The 17,508-nt window shown below is 42.1% G+C and overlaps 1 protein-coding gene across 4 annotated transcripts in view; it reads left to right on the top strand.

The window, feature by feature from the left end:
• The first annotated feature begins 10,855 nt into the window (after nucleotides 1–10,855).
• The window catches only part of VPS13A (vacuolar protein sorting 13 homolog A), a 271,791-nt gene continuing 265,138 nt past the window's right edge, over nucleotides 10,856–17,508 (top strand). For all 4 annotated transcript variants that reach the window (XM_068974525.1, XM_068974527.1, XM_068974528.1 and 1 more), the window contains exon 1: nucleotides 10,856–10,955. In XM_068974525.1, the coding sequence (XP_068830626.1) occupies nucleotides 10,856–10,955 (100 nt within the window). The remainder of the gene's footprint in view (nucleotides 10,956–17,508) is intronic.

The raw sequence follows: 17,508 nt of genomic DNA on the forward strand, positions 1-17,508 counted from the left end.
CACTGGAAAAACCATAGCCTTGACTAGACAGACCTTGGTTGGCAAAGTAATGTCTCTGCTTTTCAATATGCTGTCTAGGTTGGTCATAACTTTCCTTTCAAGGAGTAAACATCTTTTAATTTCATGGCTGCAATCACCATCTGCAGTGATCTTGGAGCCCAGAAAAATGAAGTCTGACACTGTTTCCACTGTTTCCCCATCTATTTGCCATGAAGTGATGGGACAAGATGCCATGATCTGAGTTTTCTGAATGTTGAGCTTTAAGCCAACTTATTCACTCTCCTCTTTCACTGTCAGCAAGAGGCTCTTTCGTTCTTCTTCACTGTCTGCCATAAAGGTGGTGTCATCTGCATATCTGAGGTTATTGATCTTTCTCCCGGCAATCTTGAGTCCAGCTTGTGTTTCTTCCAGCCCAGAGTTTCTAATGATGTACTCTGCATATAAGTTAAATAAGCAGGGTGACAATATACAGCCTTGATGTACTCTTTTTCCTATTTGGAACCAGTCTGTTGTTCCATGTCCTGTTCTAACTGTTGCTTCCTGACCTGCATACAGGTTTCTCAAGAGGCAGGTCAGGTGGTCTCACAATGGGACTTTATTTCTTAATTTCTAACTGTTCTCAAACAAACTGCACCATGTCCTAAATATTTTCCCCTGGATTTCAAATCTCATGGAATGAAGAAAATACTGAAGTCCTTATCATCTCCTGTAAAACCAAGGCCTTGTTTTTATATTTCAGCTATTATGAATGACAAAATCTTGTTATTATTTTAATTACCCACTATCATTAATGTTTCCAAGGCTCATAAATTCTGCATTTCCTCTATGCTTTTCTGTTTGTGTAAACTGCAGTGACCTAGTTGAGATCCATAGTTGCCACCTGACTCACTTTCAACATGGCCACCTGGGTGCACTCTAACTTTGGATGGTTCCTCCCCACTGCATCCTGGTCAGTGCTTCCTATCTGTATGTTTCAGATGACTTGCACTAACAGATAGGTTGGGTAGAGGAGGCTAGGGACTGGCTTTAGAACTTCCCACTGAGGTGCTTTAGGCTCTTGGAAAGGGTTTCACAGAAGCACATACAGGGTCACAGATCCTCCAGTGCAGTCAGTGGTTCCCAGAGGGAGGATAAAGAATAAAAGCAGGGAATTGAGATAGTGGTTTTCAATACTCAAAAGTCCAGAGAGGCAGAGATTTCAAATCTGAGGGGCCTTTCGATTCCTAAGATTCTGGAATGGAGAGGCTGCCCTGAATGGAGAAGGAGGGGAGTAGTGTTGTGTGCTCTCAAGCGGCGCCTGTTCACAGGACCATTTAGAGCAGACCCCGGCACTTCATCCGGGAAGGCTCTCTTCTGCAGTCTCCATCTTGGCTCATCTCACACTTTGCTGCCTGACCTGTTCTTGATCCTTGGACTCATTACTTATTTATAGACGGGCAGTTGCTGCCAGTCCTGATACTTAATCCGGTCTCTGGCCCTGGGTCTGGCTTCTTTCCTCACCCATGATTTGTCTGTACTCCCTTTGATGACAATGCTTCTCTGTCTCAGCCAAACATCTCCCTGGGCACAGACTCAACTGCAGGTACTGACTCAGCTCTCCACAGAAGAGATATACACAGAACTGTTAATTAGACATAAGATTGTTAAGTAATGAAAGAGTGAAAAGAGAGTTCTAAAGGATTTTGGAGGTAGTTATTGCAGGAAGTGGATATAACCCCAAGGACTGAGTAAGCAAGGGCCTTCCAGGTGGAGCTAATGGTAAAGAACATGCCTGCCAATGTAGAAGACATAAGAGACGTGGGTTTGGTCCCTGGGTCGGGAAGATACCCTGGAGGAGGGCACAGCAACCACTCCAGTATTCTTGCCTGGAGAATCCCATAGATAGAGGAGCCTGGCGGGCTACAGGCCATGGGGTTGCAAAAAGTCAGACGAGACTGAAGCGACTTCACACACACACACACACACTGAGTAAGCAAATGGACAGACATGGAAACTAAGGAGAGGAGCCCTCAAGATGAACCACAGACCTCTGAGGAGGCTGTGTCTCCAAGTTAGGAGAAGCATCCTTAGGAGCAGGAACAACGAGGTTGGTTCTGAGGTCTCTGAAATGGTGAGATGATACTGATTCTGCAAGTTGGGTAAAATGCAAGGCAGATTCAGGGGCTGCTGTCAGGCGAAGAAGAGTTCCTGGTGAATCAATCAAAACCAAAGGAAGCAGACAGGAAACCTTATGGGAAACAAACGTAAAGGAGCAAGCCTCTTCTTCCTCCTCTGGCCCTTCTAGTGCCTATTCTGAACAAAACCTAAATAGGAGTCAGCTGCTAATGTCGTTTGCAGAGTGCTTCAGCATCCTAGAGCTACAAATCCAAGGATAAGTTTGGAGCTGATTGGCAATGATTCAATACTGGGCAGGTATGCCTTTCCTTCCTTCCACAAATAGGTGAATGTCTACTTTGCTCTAGGCACAGAGGATAGAACAATGAGCAAAACAATAGTAATAATATTTCTTCCTTGAGTAGCTTACAGTATATTATTACATGATAATGCAGACAGGTGGACAGAAAATAAATTAGTAAAAAACAGCATGTTAGGTGGTAAATGCTCTGAGGGAAGGTAAAGCAGGTAAGGGGATAGGAGAGCTGGGGAGTAGGAGGAGTAGGGATCAAGCTTAACTGGGCTGTTCAAGGAAGGGCTGAGAAAATGACACAGTTCAAACAAAAGATGGAGGGAGTGAGTCACGCAAGTGTCTGAGGAAAGAGCTTCTAGATAAAGGCAGGGTGGAAGGGAAGGCCTTATCTGCCATCAGAAGGGCTGTGGCCATTACCATGGTGATATGGGCAGCATGTTAGCGCTTTGTAGGACAAATGTGACATAAGCTCACTTTCTTCTGAAGGATCCTTCTGGATGCTCTTTTGAGATTAGATTGTCCTCTCTAGACTCACCTTGGCTCAACCATCAGGAACCTAATTCTGGGTCTAGAGTCTGGTCTTCCACATATATCCTTTTTGTCTCGCTGTAACTCTCTGTACCTGCCTGTCATGGGCTTCCCAGGTGGTGCAGGGGTAAAGAATCTGCCTGCCAATGCAGGAGACACAAGAGACTCGAGTTCCATCCCTAGGTCAGGAAGATCCCCTGGGGATGGAAACAGCAGCTCACTCCAATATTCTTGCCTGGAAAATTCCATGGACAGAGGAGCCTGGCGGGCTACAGTCCACAGGGTCACAAAGAGACCCTACTAAGCACACATACACATTACTCTTATAGCACTGCAGCAGGCACCCAGCCGAGGTTCAGATGCCTCTTCTCCTGGGCTGCAACTTCACTCCACAAACAGTCTCTGTGTTTTGTATCCTACGAATACTCCCTCCTTAAGTTGGCCTTGGCTTATTAACCTACTCCTTTGGTGGTATGTTCAGTCTCGTGAGAGCTGGGGGTGACTTCTTATCCAACATTTGTTCATTCTTTCAACAAAAATGTATTGAAAACCTACTGTGTGCCAAACACCGATGTACTGAGGAAAAAAACAGTAGACTAGACACATTAGCACTCTGTCTAGAAGTAGCAGTGATGGGGGAGAGAGAAATTTTTAGAACCTGTAAAGAAGGTAATTTCAGAAAGTGATAAATAACATGAAGATAAAAAGGTGGCTATGACAGAGTATGAAAGATGGCTACCTGAGAATGAAAGGGCAGGGAAGTCCCCTGATTAGGCCTTAGATATTTGAGCAGAGGATGAGATGGTTGGATGTCATCAACAGTTCAATGGACATGAAATTCGGCAAACTCCGGAATACGGTGAGGAATAGGAAATCCTGGAGTACTGCAGTCCATGGGGTCCCAAAGAGTCGGACACAACTTAGCAACTGAACAATAACATTTTGGCAGAGACCTGAATGATAAACAACCAGCCATGTGAAAATCTGGGGTCAGCAAGCACTGATGGACATCAGCATTTGGGACTCCTTTCAATCTGGGAAGGAGTCAGTTATTTTAGATATTTAGAGCCAGAGGAAGATGCTTGAAAAATCTGTTATTGTATCTCTCTCTAGTATTTTACTGGGACTGCAGAGTAATTTATATTTTAATGCTTCCTGATAAGACGTCACATTCAGATACTTTTCCTTTTTAAATATATGAACTAAAATATTGCTTGCCATTTCAGTAAACAAAGGATGTTACGGCCATCAAGCCATCACATTACAACCACTTAGATGGTGACCCCTGAAGGAACTCAGAATGGAGACAAATGGGCTGCTCTTGGCCAAGGCCATCTAGCAGTCAGCCATTACAGCCAACCCGATGGTGTACCCTGAGGAAGCTCAGAATGAGGAAACATAGGATACTGACCCCAGATAGCTAAGGTGCATTTCGAAAGAATGATTTAAGTGAGCCCAGCATCTTCCCATACATAGAGAAATACTAAATTCCTTAACTGATTTTCAGTTGCAGATATCTGATTTTCTTTTATTAACAGTAACATTTTGACATTCTGAATACCTGGACTTCTGCTGCAAAAACTCCTATATACCCTGGCTCCCCACCTTGCCTCTTCAGAACAGTTTCTCAGTATTACCTGAGACGCTGTGTCAGAATATTCACCAAATTCTCAACTTTTATTTGGGTTGTGCATTTTTTTTCAGTTGACAAATATTTTACCAAGTATCTTGCATAATAATATTAAAGCACTGTATGGAAGCTCTTAATTCAGGCTCATTTGATTGCTTAAATGTATCCCTTAGTGGACCCCAAATTAACAAAAACTTTAAAAATATTGTTTCCAGTTAATTATACATTCATAGAAAGTTGCAAAAGAAATTTATAGGGAGGTCCCATGTACCTTTCATCATGCCCCTCAATGGTGACATCTTGCATAGTTATAGTGAAATATCAAAACCAGGAAATAAATATATTGGTTTCACTTATAGTACCAATGCTTATTCAGATTTCATCAGTTTTATATGCACTCATTTGTGTATATATGATTTTATGCAGTTATACATAATCACTAACACAATCAAGATGCAGAATTATTCCAAAAATACAAGGTCCCTTGCTGTTATTCATTTGTAGCCACGCTTGTCTCTCCATCCCATATCTAACCTTTGGCAACTTCTAATCTGTTCTCTATTTTTATAGTATGTATCATATTTTTCATTCAGCTTAATTCCCCAGAAATCCATCCAAATTGTTGCATATATCAAGAGTTTGTTATGTTCATTGCTGTGTAGTATCCCATGGCATGGGTATATAACATAGTTTATTTAACCATTCATCTGTTGGAAAACATTTGGGTGATTTCCAGTTTTTGCCTATTATGAATAAAGCTGCTACGAACATTCACATATGAGTTTTCATGTGAACACATATTTTCCTTTCTCTGGGATAAATGTTCAGGACTATAATTGCTGGTTCAGATGGTGTATATTTATTTTATTATTATTTTTTAGAAACTGCTAAACTGAAGCGACTTAGCAGCAGCAAACTGTTTTTCAGAATGGTTATACCATCTCACTTTCTCACCATTGATGTATGTGTACTTGCATGCTTAGTCACTCAGTTGTGTCTGAATCTTTTGCGACCCTGTGGATTGTGGCCCTCCAGGCTCCTTCGTCTTGGGGATTATCCAGGGATGAATACTGGAGTGGGTTGCCATTTCCTTCTTCAAGTGTTCCTCCTAACCCAGGGATAGGATCCACTTCTCTTGCATCTCCAGCATTGGCAGAAGGATTCTTTATCACTAGTGCCACCTGGGAAGCACTCCACTGATGCGTGTGTGCGTGTGTGTGTGTGTGTGTGTGTGTGTGTGTGTGAAAGTTGTTCAGTTGTGTCCAACTCTTTGTGATCCCATGGACCAGGGAAGCCACTCACTGATGCATAAATGATTCAATTTCTCCACAACCTTACTGGCATTTTTAAAAATAAGTATTTTTCTGGATTTGCTGGGTCTTTGTTGCTGTGTGCAGGCTTTCTCTAGTTCCAAAGAGGGGGTACTACTCTTTGTTGCCATGCGGAGGCTTCTTCTGTTGTGGACCACAGGCTCTAGGCATGCAGGTTCAGTAGTTGTGGCATTCCGGCTTAGTTGCCTTGCAACATGTGGAGTCTTTCCGGACCAGGGATCAAACCCATGTCTCCTGCATTGGAAGGTTGATTCTTATCACTGTACCACCAGGGAAGTCCTTCACTAGCATTTTGAGTTATCATTTTTTCTTTTTACAGCCATTCTGATGGTATGTAGTGATTGCTCATTTGTGGTTTTAGCCATTTCCCCAGTGGTTAATGATGTTGAGAATATTTTCATGTGATTATTTGCCATGTGTATATCCTTTTCAGGAAATGTCTGCTATGTCTTTTGGCTAATATTTGAGAATTCACATATGTTTCTATATCAATTCTCCACCAGGATTGGGACCTTGCTAACAAACTTCAGTTGGCTCTGATTTTAGGAAGACTAGTTTATCCATACGCACATGCAGTTTCCTGAAGCATTACAAAAGAATATACACTGAAATAACATTTCTGATACATCCCTCTTTACCAGTTTAGAAGAATAAATTAATTTTGCATCTTTTTTTAAATGTTCCAAGTGTACAGCATATAGCTGAATGTAATAAAACTCAGTTTCTTTGGTTCAAAATCTCCAAAGATGATTTGCTTTAGGCTAAAAGAATTTCAATTAGTATGAGTAAAAGAAATGTTATTATACTTGATTTGTAGTTATCTTTTTACTTTATTTAGACACATTTCTTGTCTTGGGGAAAAGATATATACTCACTGTGAAACATGTTTTTTTAAGCTCAAAAGAACAAAGAAACTACATATTACCCAAATTCTCATTATCTAGATAACCACTTTTAACATTTGGTGAGCATACATCTAGATTTCTTTATATATATATAAATATATATTCTTTATATATATATTATATGTATTCTTTGAACATCCAAAATTTATACTTCATATACTATTCTGCACCTTGTTTCTCATAAGTGTATTGACTTTCTCACAAGTATTGACTTCTTTCCATATTAGTATAGATCTTCATCATTTTTAAAGCTTGTAATAGTAATATGTGTGTGTTTACTTGACCATGTTCCCTACTATTGGACATTTAGATTGTTTCTAATTTTTTGCTATTATAAATAATGCTTTAATGAATGTGTTTGTGGGATAGCTGTTGGAATTTTTATAATTATTTTCTTAGAGTAAATCTCTAGAAGTGGGATTGCTGAGCTAAATCATATGCACATGCTTGTATATAGACATGTATATGTCAGTTTGTACATGTTTTAAACTGCCCTTTAGAAACACTGTTGATTTAAATTTTCACATGCACTGCCTGAATTAGGTTTTTGTAAGTTTCTCAACCTTTTCCATAGGTCTCCCTTCCAACAAATTTCTCTCTCTCTCTTTTTTATTTTTTAGGATTGGAACACACACATCCAAATAACTTCTGATTGTTTATAATTTTTAAACTGTTAACTGAGATAGGAGTGTAGAGCTTTATGAGGCCACATCAGTAAAAGTCCTATAAAATCGCCGTCTTCTAGACTTGCTCCTCCAAGACAGTTTTCAGGAAGGTGGTATGCTTCATTGGCTTTGTTATCTGAACATCTAGCTTAGTTTCTCAATACTGACCTCAAGAGGGGGATGATTAACACAAGTAGCACAGCAATGACATGCACTCGTGGACAGAGGAATTACAATTAGGAGGAAAAACTGTCCAGCATTACTACCGGCATACCCAAACTTCAGAGATAGAAAGCTGTAGTATGTAAACTAAACACAAGATCATAGCAAATCTAACTTACAAAGTTATTAATCTATTGCACAGTTGGATGGTATTGCAGTTTGGGGTCACTAAAAAAGCTTTTCTTTTTTATTTGATCAAACAATGAATTAGGATATGGAGGGAAAATCACCTTATACTGGTACATTTTCAAATTTGAAACTTCAGCATCTTTTTGGTAATCCCTTGGCTTATTTTTAAGGTTTAACAGAGATTTGACTTAATGGTTTAATAAATAAACACCTATCTTTTATATGATGATGTTATTTTTGCTTACAAAATTCCTAAGATGGATTAAGCAACATGAAAATTGTACCTTTTAATACTTAGGAAACATGTTCATGACATAGCACCTAAGGTAGACAAGAATTGTTACAACATTCATCTTGTTTTTTATTTCCAACAGTTTCTCAAAATTTTTTTCATTGGTCTCTTATATTTTTGGACTGAGTTTTGGAATTTCTTGTACTTTAAACTTGTGCTAGATTTAACAGTGGAATTTTGTAGCTACTGTATATGTGGTTTATCATAGTACAGTAGCAAAATCCCTGATGACAGAAAGTTTTCCCCTTTGCTAGGCATTTTGGAGAAGGCAATGGCAACCAGCTCCAGTGTTCTTGCCTGGAGAATCCCAGGGACGGGGGAGCCTTGTGGGCTGCCATCTATGGGGTCGCACAGAGTCTGACACAACTGAAGTGACTTAGCAGCAGCAGCAGCAGGCATTTTAGCTTTCATTAATTTCTCTGTTCAGGTATTCTGAGGTAGATTTCCAGTGTCATTAGCCAAATGCAAGAGGAGCAGGTGAGATGATGGGTGGAGTCATCCAGAAGTAGATGATGGAGTGGAGTCATCCAGAAGTAGATGATGGAGTGGAGTCATCCAGAAGTAACAAGTTCCATCTGTTTCTGCAGAATATGAGTTGTGTCATCTTGGACAAATCCCTAACATTGCAGCTTTATTATCTTAAAGCCCAAGAGCTTGAACTGTGACTTAATTAAGGTCCCTTTAAATATGAAATTATAGGAAAGCAATACATCAACTCATGTAAAATAAGATTTTACACTGTATTTTCCAGACATTCTACTTGGAAAGGTAAACCTTCAAACCTTAAAAAATAGGGGTGACTACGTACAAAATGATGCAAGAATTAACAAGAAAGTCATCATTTGCTACGCAGAAAGAAATTTAAACTACACTCCTACATCTTAAATCCTTCAGTTCAGTTCAGTCACTCAGTCGTGTCCCACTCTTTGCGACCCCATGAATCACAGCATGCCAGGCCTCCCTGTCCATCACCAACTCCCGGAGTTCACTCAGACTCATTGTCCATCGAGTCAGTGATGCCATCCAGCCATCTCATCCTCTGTCGTCCCCTTCTCCTCCTGCCCCCAATCCCTCCCAGCATCAGTCTTTTCCAATCAGTCAATTTGCATGAGGTGGCGAAAGTACTGGAGTTTCAGCTTTAGCATCATTCCTTCCAAAGAACACCCAGGGCTGATCTCCTTCAGAATGGACTGGTTGGATCTCCTTGCAGTCCAAGGGACTCTCAAGAGTCTTCTCGAACACCACAGTTCAAAAGCATCAATTCTTCGGCGCTCAGCCTTCTTCACTGTCCAAGTCTCACATCCATACATGACCACCTTTGCTGCTGCTGCTAAGTCGCTTCAGTCGTATCCAACTCTGTGCGACCCCATAGATGGCAGCCCACCAGGCTCCGCCGTCCCTGGGATTCTCCAGGCAAGAATACTGGAATGGGTTGCCATTTTCCTTCTCCAATGCATGAAAGTAAAAAGCGAAAGTGAAGTCACTCAGTCCTTAGCGACCCCATGGACTGCAGCCTACCAGGCTCCTCCGTCCATGGGATTTGCCAGGCAAGAGTACTGGAGTGGGTTGCCATTGCCTTCTCCGATGACCACCTTTATGATCTCTTAAATCCTTAGAGGGTTATTAATTATAGTTCTCCAGACTTCACATCCAGCGTGTTTGGCCTTCACAACCTCAGGTCTTTGGCCCTCTTTCTGTATAAAACCAAACACGGCTGTGGGAGTGGTTCTGCAAGAGCTCTAATTTTTATGTATTTATTCAAGGTCATTCTGTGAAGGCTAAGGGGCTGTGAGTCTTAGGTCTTCAGGTGTTCGTAGGAGGGCGCTCAGCAGTGTCAGTCAAAACTGGTTGACTCTAAGGGACGAAAGTCGGCTCCGTCTAAATAACCAGACCAAGAGAGTGCGATCTCAGATGAAGGGAAGGGACCATGGAATTACAACCCAGAATTTACTTTACTTTCCTCTCTCGATTTGCAGCCACGGAAGTTAAGTCATCGACTGCGTAACCTCTCCAAGCGTTCGTAGGACTGAACGGGGCAGTTACAGGCATCCAGACACTCAGGCTGGACTGACCTGGGAAGCCAGCACTGCCCGGGTTCCGCCTGTACCTCCCAACTTGTAATAATAAGTGCGTAGCTCCCCGGGACTCCACTTGAGAGCCTCCAGCCTAACTAATGCGGAAGGCACTTTTAATCTGCCGCCGCTTTACCCAGATTTAGGACCTCCCGGCCCACGTGGGGGCGTGTCTCCTCAGTTAGGGGCGCGGCGTTCCAGGCAGGGAGTAACCGCCGCGCCCCCTGGCGTCCCGTCCCCCGCCCCGCCCCGCCCCCGCCCCGCCCCCGCCCCCGCCCCCGCCACCAGTGGGGAGGCCAGGCTGCCGGTGGGGGCGGGGTCAGAAATGTCCCCGGTACCAGTCGGGTTGCCTGGCGATGGGGGAAGAGGCGGGGCCGAGGAGAAAAAGGAGCCGCGCTCCGCCCGACTAGGGCAAGCGCTGGAGAGGCTGCCGCGCAGCCGCCTTAGCTCTCTCTCGGGCCTCGCGCTCCGCCCAACCCTGGATCCCGAGCTGCACATGCGTAGCGCGAGCGACCGCCTCCGCCCCTCATAGGGCTCGTGGCTGGGCTACGCGTGCGGCGCTGGTGGCACCAAGGTCGGAGCCGCCCAGGAGCCGGTGAACCGAGCAGTCTCGTGAGAGGGGCTCGAGAGGGCAGGCGCAGGAAGAAGCGACGCGTCCACCGAGGCTGAGGAGGATGGTGTTCGAGTCGGTGGTCGTGGACGTGTTGAACCGGTTCTTGGGGGACTATGTGGTGAACCTGGACACGTCCCAGCTCAGTCTGGGCATCTGGGCAGGTAACGAGACCGCCGCAGTCCCTCCATCTCGCCTCCCGTGCTTCCGTTGACAGAGCCAGCCTTGCCTTCCTGGGGCCTCGGGCCCCGCTCTGCCACCTGCCGCCGACTCGTTTGGGGTCATGTTACGTAGAGTCGGGAGGCAGTTGCCGGGCCTCCACCGGCGAGTTAGTGTTTTGGCCGGAGGGGATTGGGGTCTCTGCTGCCGGATGAAAAGGCCACCCCTGCCGCCTTTCGGCCGAAGGGACCCACAGTGGACTCCAAGGGTCTGGAGTTCAAATTCCACCGAGCCGCCCTTTTCTGCCCTTCGCGGTCCGGTTTCAGCTGTGTTGGGCGAGGGGCGGCCTCGAGACACACCTGGGCTTGGTCTGGTTCCTGTCGTTTTCGCCCCTTGGATTGTGATGGAGGCCCGGGCAGCCCACGGAGGGCCGCACGCCGCCCCGCACGTGAAAGCAAGGAGCTGTGACCGGAGATGCCGTCCTCCTTCCGCGCCCAGCCTCGGGGTACGGCCAAACCCTGCTGGCTGCTCCGCTCCCCCTTCCGGCCTCACCGCCTCGAGTCCGGGAGGCTCGCCTGGGTTCGGCTGATAACAGAGCGAAAACTCCTGTGCAGGATCGCTCGAAAGATTGATGGTGTGTTGTCAATTTACAACCTGAACCCAGCAGTGTGTCAGGCCTGTTAAGGGTTTGGGGCTTTGTGGGTCACATTGAATTACTGAAATTTTAAAGAAGCTAGGTGCGCTGTCCTTACGCTAAGTGAGATGTGAAGTTGGATGGTGAAGGACTGATGCTTTACTTTGTATCCGTTTATTCTGGTGTATTTCTTTATTTGGCGTTTCAATTTTAGTGCTGTGCTTCCACCTGTTTTTGTATTACACGCTTATCTATTTTAAACACCCATTAGAAATTAGATTCTTTTTCTTATGAAATGTCTTTCCCAGGCCAAAGCTAGGGTTAATCTCCTTGTGTAATATATATATTTTAAAATTTTAGTCTTTTTGAATATGCACACACTTGACAGCTTTCTTCTAAAGTACTTATTTATCGTGATAGTTCTCCTTTATTTAATAGTGTAAATAAATAATTTAGTTTGATAAAGAAAACCTCTTGTTAACTACTGTTGATAACTAGTACCTTCCCTGGTGGCTCAGATGGTAAAGCATTTGTCTACAATACGGGAGACCTGGGTTCGATCCCTGGGTCAGAAAGATTACCTGGAGAAGGAAATGGCAAGCCACTCCAGTACTCTTGCCTATAAAATCCCATGGATGGAGGAGCCTGGTGCAGGCTACTGTTCATGGGGTTGCAAAGAGTTGGACACGACTTCACTTTCACTTTCACTTTCACCTTGGTAGAGAGTGGGACTGCAGGAATGAAGAATATAAATGCTAGCTCAGCATCTCGGACTAGTACCAGAAATTTACAGATAGTTTAATCTGTGCTGCTTTTCATTTGTAAAATAGTAATGATAAAACTTGTCTCCACCCACCTCAGTAGGAAGCCTTGAGAATATTTTGTGATGTGCTTTGCATTTAACCTGTAGTCGGAAATTGCTTCTACTTCAAGGTGGAGGTTGGTGTAGAGTTTGATTTATCAGTGGATTTGTTAATTTGAAATACTCATACACTAAATTCACTCTGGTGATGCACAATTCTATCAGTTTGACAAATACAAGGAAGCATGTATCCAGCATCACAACCTTGATACAGAAGAAACATCAGTTCAGTCCCTCAGTCGCGTCAGACTCTTTGTAACCCCGTGGACCACAGCTCACCAGCCCTCCCTGTCCCTCACCAACTCTCGGGGTTTACCCAAACTCATGTCCATTGAGTTGGTGATGCCATCCAACCATCTCATCCTCTGTCGTCCCCTTCTGCTGCCCTCAATCTTTCCCAACATCAGGGTCTTTTCCAATGAGTCAGCTCTTCACATCAGGTGGCCAAAGTATTGGAGTTTCAGCTTCAGCATCAGTCCTTCCAGTGAACACCCAGGACTGATCTCCTTTAGGATGGACTGGTTGGATCTCCTTGCAGTCCAAGGAACTCTCAAGAGTCTTCTCCAACACCACAGTTTAAAAGCATCAATTCTTTGACACTCAGTTTTATTCACAGTCCAGCTCTCACATCCATACATGACCACTGGAAAAACCATAACCTTGACTAGACGGACCTTTGTTGGCAAAGTAATGTCTCTGCTTTTGAATATGCTATCTAGGTTGGTCATAACTTTCCTTCCAAGGAGTAAGCATCTTTTAATTTCATGGCTGCAGTCACCATCTGCAGTGATTTTGGAGCACCCCAAAATAAAGTCAGCCACTGTTTTCCACATCTCAAAATTCCCTCTGCTGTGCCTCTGTAGTCTCCCACCCAACTCCTACCCTTCCTCCTGGCAACCATTGGTGGTTTTCCATCCCTACAGTTTTGCCTTTTCTAGAGTGCCATATAAATGGAATTATGTGGTATGTATCTTTGTGGACCTGATTCCTTAGTTCATTCCTTTCACTTACTAAGTGAAATGAATTTGAGAGGCATTCGTGTGTGGCATGCATCAAAATTGTGCAACTGTCGCTACATCTAATTCCAGAACATTTTCAACACTCCAAAAATAAATCTCATACCTGTTAACAATCACTACAAATTTATCCCCATGTTCTCTGGCAATCACTAATACACTTTTTGTCTTCTATTGGTTGCCAATTCTGGATGTTTCATGTTAATTGAATCATAATATACATGGCCTCTTGTTTCTGGCTTCTTTCACTTAGTACTATATTTTCAAGGTTCATTTATATTGTAGCATATATCAGTATTTCATTCTTTTTTGTGGCTGTTAGTAACATTCCATTGTATGGGTATAACTCATTTTGTTTACCTTTTCATCAGTTGATGGAGATTTAAATTATTATTACTTTTTCCGTTTATGACTAATGCTGCTGTGAACATTCATGTACAGGTTTTTCATGGACATATACTTTAAGTTCTCTTGTGTATAGAGGTGGAATTTCTGAGTCATATTGTAACTTTGTTTAGACATTTTAAGGAATTTCCAAACCCTTGAAAATTCTTTAAGTATTATGGATGCAAGTCCTTTGTAAGATAGGTGATTTGAAAAATACTTTCTTGGAGTTGTTTCCAAGGCTGTCTTTTGCAAAGCAAAAGTTTAAAATTTTAATCAAGTCCAGTTTATCAGAATTTGTGAGTCATGCTTTTGGTGTTATATCTGTGAAATCTTTCCCTAACCCAAAGTCACAAAGATTTTCTACTGTGTTTTATTCCAGAAGCTTTATAGTTTTATATTTTACTTTTTTTGAGTAATAGGTAGAATTTAAAATATTCTTGGAGAATTTAAAAAGCAATAATAATTCTTGATAAACTTAGAGGACTAAAACATTCGTTGAAAATCTCAATAATAGAAACTAGGTGCTACATAGGAAAAATGTTAAGATTATGGACTTAATATTTTAAGGTCTAGTGTCAGAAGGACCTATTAGTAAATGTGTGCTTTTGCTAGGCTTCCGTACAGTAATCCAGTTAATATCACTGTTGGCATATGAATAGTATAATTAGTATACAGAAGTTCAATTGATGGTTTCATATCTAATAATGGAAAATTTGCTTCAGAGATGTTCCTTTGAAAATTAGAATTCTCTTCCTTAGAAGCATTGTTATATATGAAGTTTACAGAGCTAATTATAATACAGTAGAGCCGTGCCACGATACTGTGCTATGCACTAAGGAGGCTGAGTCCTGGAAGCATCTATTTTGTGGAAGAAGAAAGAGAAATTGAGTTTCTTCTCAAACTGTTGGCAGATTCTGATGTTGATAAAGTATGTATTTTAAACAGTGTTATTTCCACCCTCCCTGTGTATCATGCATTTAGGGAGTACTTCGTAGACACATCTGTGATTCGCCTCCCAACTTTGCTAAACCATCTAGTGTTTAATATTTCATTCAAGAGCTAGGCTGCATCAGGATCAGTCATATGTGATTGTTAGAAATACAGATTTTTGGGGGAACTACTTCCCAGATAGTATAATTCATTTATTGAAAGTGGGACACCCCCCACCAATGTTTTTTAACCAAATGACACAGGGGATTGTGATGTCCAAATAGGTGCATTTTAAGGGCACTTTCAGGGCAAAAATATTAGAAATTCAGGGGCAGAAGTAGTAGTAAGGATGCCTTGTGTAATAGAATTATCATTTGTAACATAGAGTGTACCTTTTAATATTATAGTTTTCTTCTTCTCACTCATTTTCTTTGTTTGTCCAAAATTACAATACTTGGGCAAATTTAAACAATTTGTTACGCCTGACATCTTTGTGTAACATTAGAAGCTCAGACTTCTTTAAAAAACAAAAACAAAAACAAATTGCATATTCTGTTTTTGAAATGTTAATCTGTTAAAATGTTTCTCTTTATGTATAGTCTTATGTTCAGTTCAGCTGCTCAGTTGTGTCCGACTCTTTGCAACCCCACAGACTGCAGCACACCAGGCCTCCCGGTCCATCACCAACTTCTGGAGTTTACCCAAACTCATGCCTATTGAGTTGGTGTTGCCACCCAACCTTCGCATCCTCTGTCATCCCCTTCTCTTCCTGCCTTCAGCCTTTCCCAGCATTAGGGTCTTTTCAAATGAGTCAGTTCTTCGCGTCAGGTGGCCAAAGTATTGGAGCTCTAGCAGCAGTCCTTCCAATGAATATTCAGAAGTGATTTTCTTTAGGATGGACTGGTTGGATCTCCTTGCTGTCCAAGGGACTCTCAAGAGTCTGCTCCAACACCACAGTTCAAAAGTATCAGTTCTTCAGCACCCAGCTTTCTTTATAGTGCAACTGTCACATCCATACATGACTACTTGGAAAAACTATAGCTTTGACTAGACGGACCTCTGTTGGCAAAATAATGTCTCTGCTTTTTAATATGCTGTCTAGGGTGGTCATAGCTTTTCTTCCACAGAGCAAGTGTCTTTTAATTTCATGGCTGCAGTCACCATCTGCAGTGATTTTGGAGCCTAAGACAATAAAGTCTCTCACTGTTTTCATTGTTTCCCCATTTATTTGCCATGAAGTGATGGGGCCAGATGCCATGATCTTCATTTTTTGAATGTTGAGTTTTAAGCCAGCTTTTTCACTCTCTTCTTTCACCTTCGTCAGAAGGCTCTTTAGTTCGTCTTTGCTTTCTGTCATAAAGGTGTGTTATCTGCATATCTGACGTTATTGACATTTCTCCCAGCAATCTTGATTCCATCTTGTGCTTCATCCAGTCCGGCAGCAGTTTGTATGTCTTCATCACATACCCCTAATTTGTTCTTCCTTCTTTCCCTCTCTCCTTTTGTAACAACAAGTTTATTTTCTATTTCTGTGAGTCTGTTTCTGCTTTGTATATACACTTATTTAGATTCCATATATAGTTGACATCATATAATATTTGCCTTCTCTGACTTTTTTCACTAAGCATGATATTCTCTAGGTTCATCTTCGTTGCTGTATATGGCTATACTTCATTTTTATGACTGAGTACTATTTTATTTTGTGTGTGTGTGTATGTATGTGAGACATCTTTTCAACTCAGTCATCTGTTGCTGGACAGTTGAGTTGTTTCCATGTTTTGGCTATTGTAAGTAGTGCTGCTATAAACACTGGGGTGCCTCTGTCTTTTTCAATTAGTTTTCTTTTTTTCTGGATGTGTACCCAGGAGTGGAATTGCTGAATCATATTCTAGTTTTATTTTTACTTTCTAAAGGGACCTCCTTACTGCTTTCCACTGTGGCTGTGCCAATTTACATTCCCACCAACAGTGTACAAGGGTTGCCATTTCTCTGTATGCTCTCTAACATCAGTTATTTGTAGAGTTTGTGATGATAGGTATTCCGACAGGTGTGAAGTGATACCTCATTGTGGCTTTGATTTCCATTTCTCTAATTATCAACACTGAGAATCTTTTCACGTGCCTATTTAGCCTTCTGTATGTTGTCTTTGGAAAAATGTTTATTCAGGTCTTCCACCCATTTTTTGATTTAGATTGTTTTTTGATATGAACTGTTGGCATATTTTGGACATTAACCCCTTGTCAGTTGCATCATTTGCATCACTTTCAAAATTAGGAAATGTGAGATTGCCAACATTCCTTTGAAGGTTGTTTTGACTGTGGGTTCTTTGAGATGTCATATGAATTTAAAAATGAATCTATTTCTGAAAAGAATTGGGATTTAATGTGGATTACATTGGATCTGTAGGTTGCTTTGGGTAGTATTGATATCTTAACAATATTGTGAAAATGGAATGTTTTTCTATTTATATATGTGTTTTCTTTATTTTAACAGTGTCTTATAGGTTTTAGGATATATATCATTCTCCTCTTCTCTCTCCCCATTGTTTTTTCCTATGTATTTTGTTATTTTTGATACTGTTGTAAATGGCTTTCTTGGTGGCTCAGTGGTAAAGATTCTGCCTGCAATGAGATGTGGGTTCGATCCCTGGGTGTGGAGGTTCCCCTGGGGAAGGAAATGGCAACCCATTCCAGTATTCTTGCCTGGGAAATCTCATGGACAGAGAACCC

Source organism: Capricornis sumatraensis, chromosome 6 (assembly GCF_032405125.1).
Source record: "Capricornis sumatraensis isolate serow.1 chromosome 6, serow.2, whole genome shotgun sequence".
Classification (NCBI taxonomy): domain Eukaryota; kingdom Metazoa; phylum Chordata; class Mammalia; order Artiodactyla; family Bovidae; genus Capricornis; species Capricornis sumatraensis.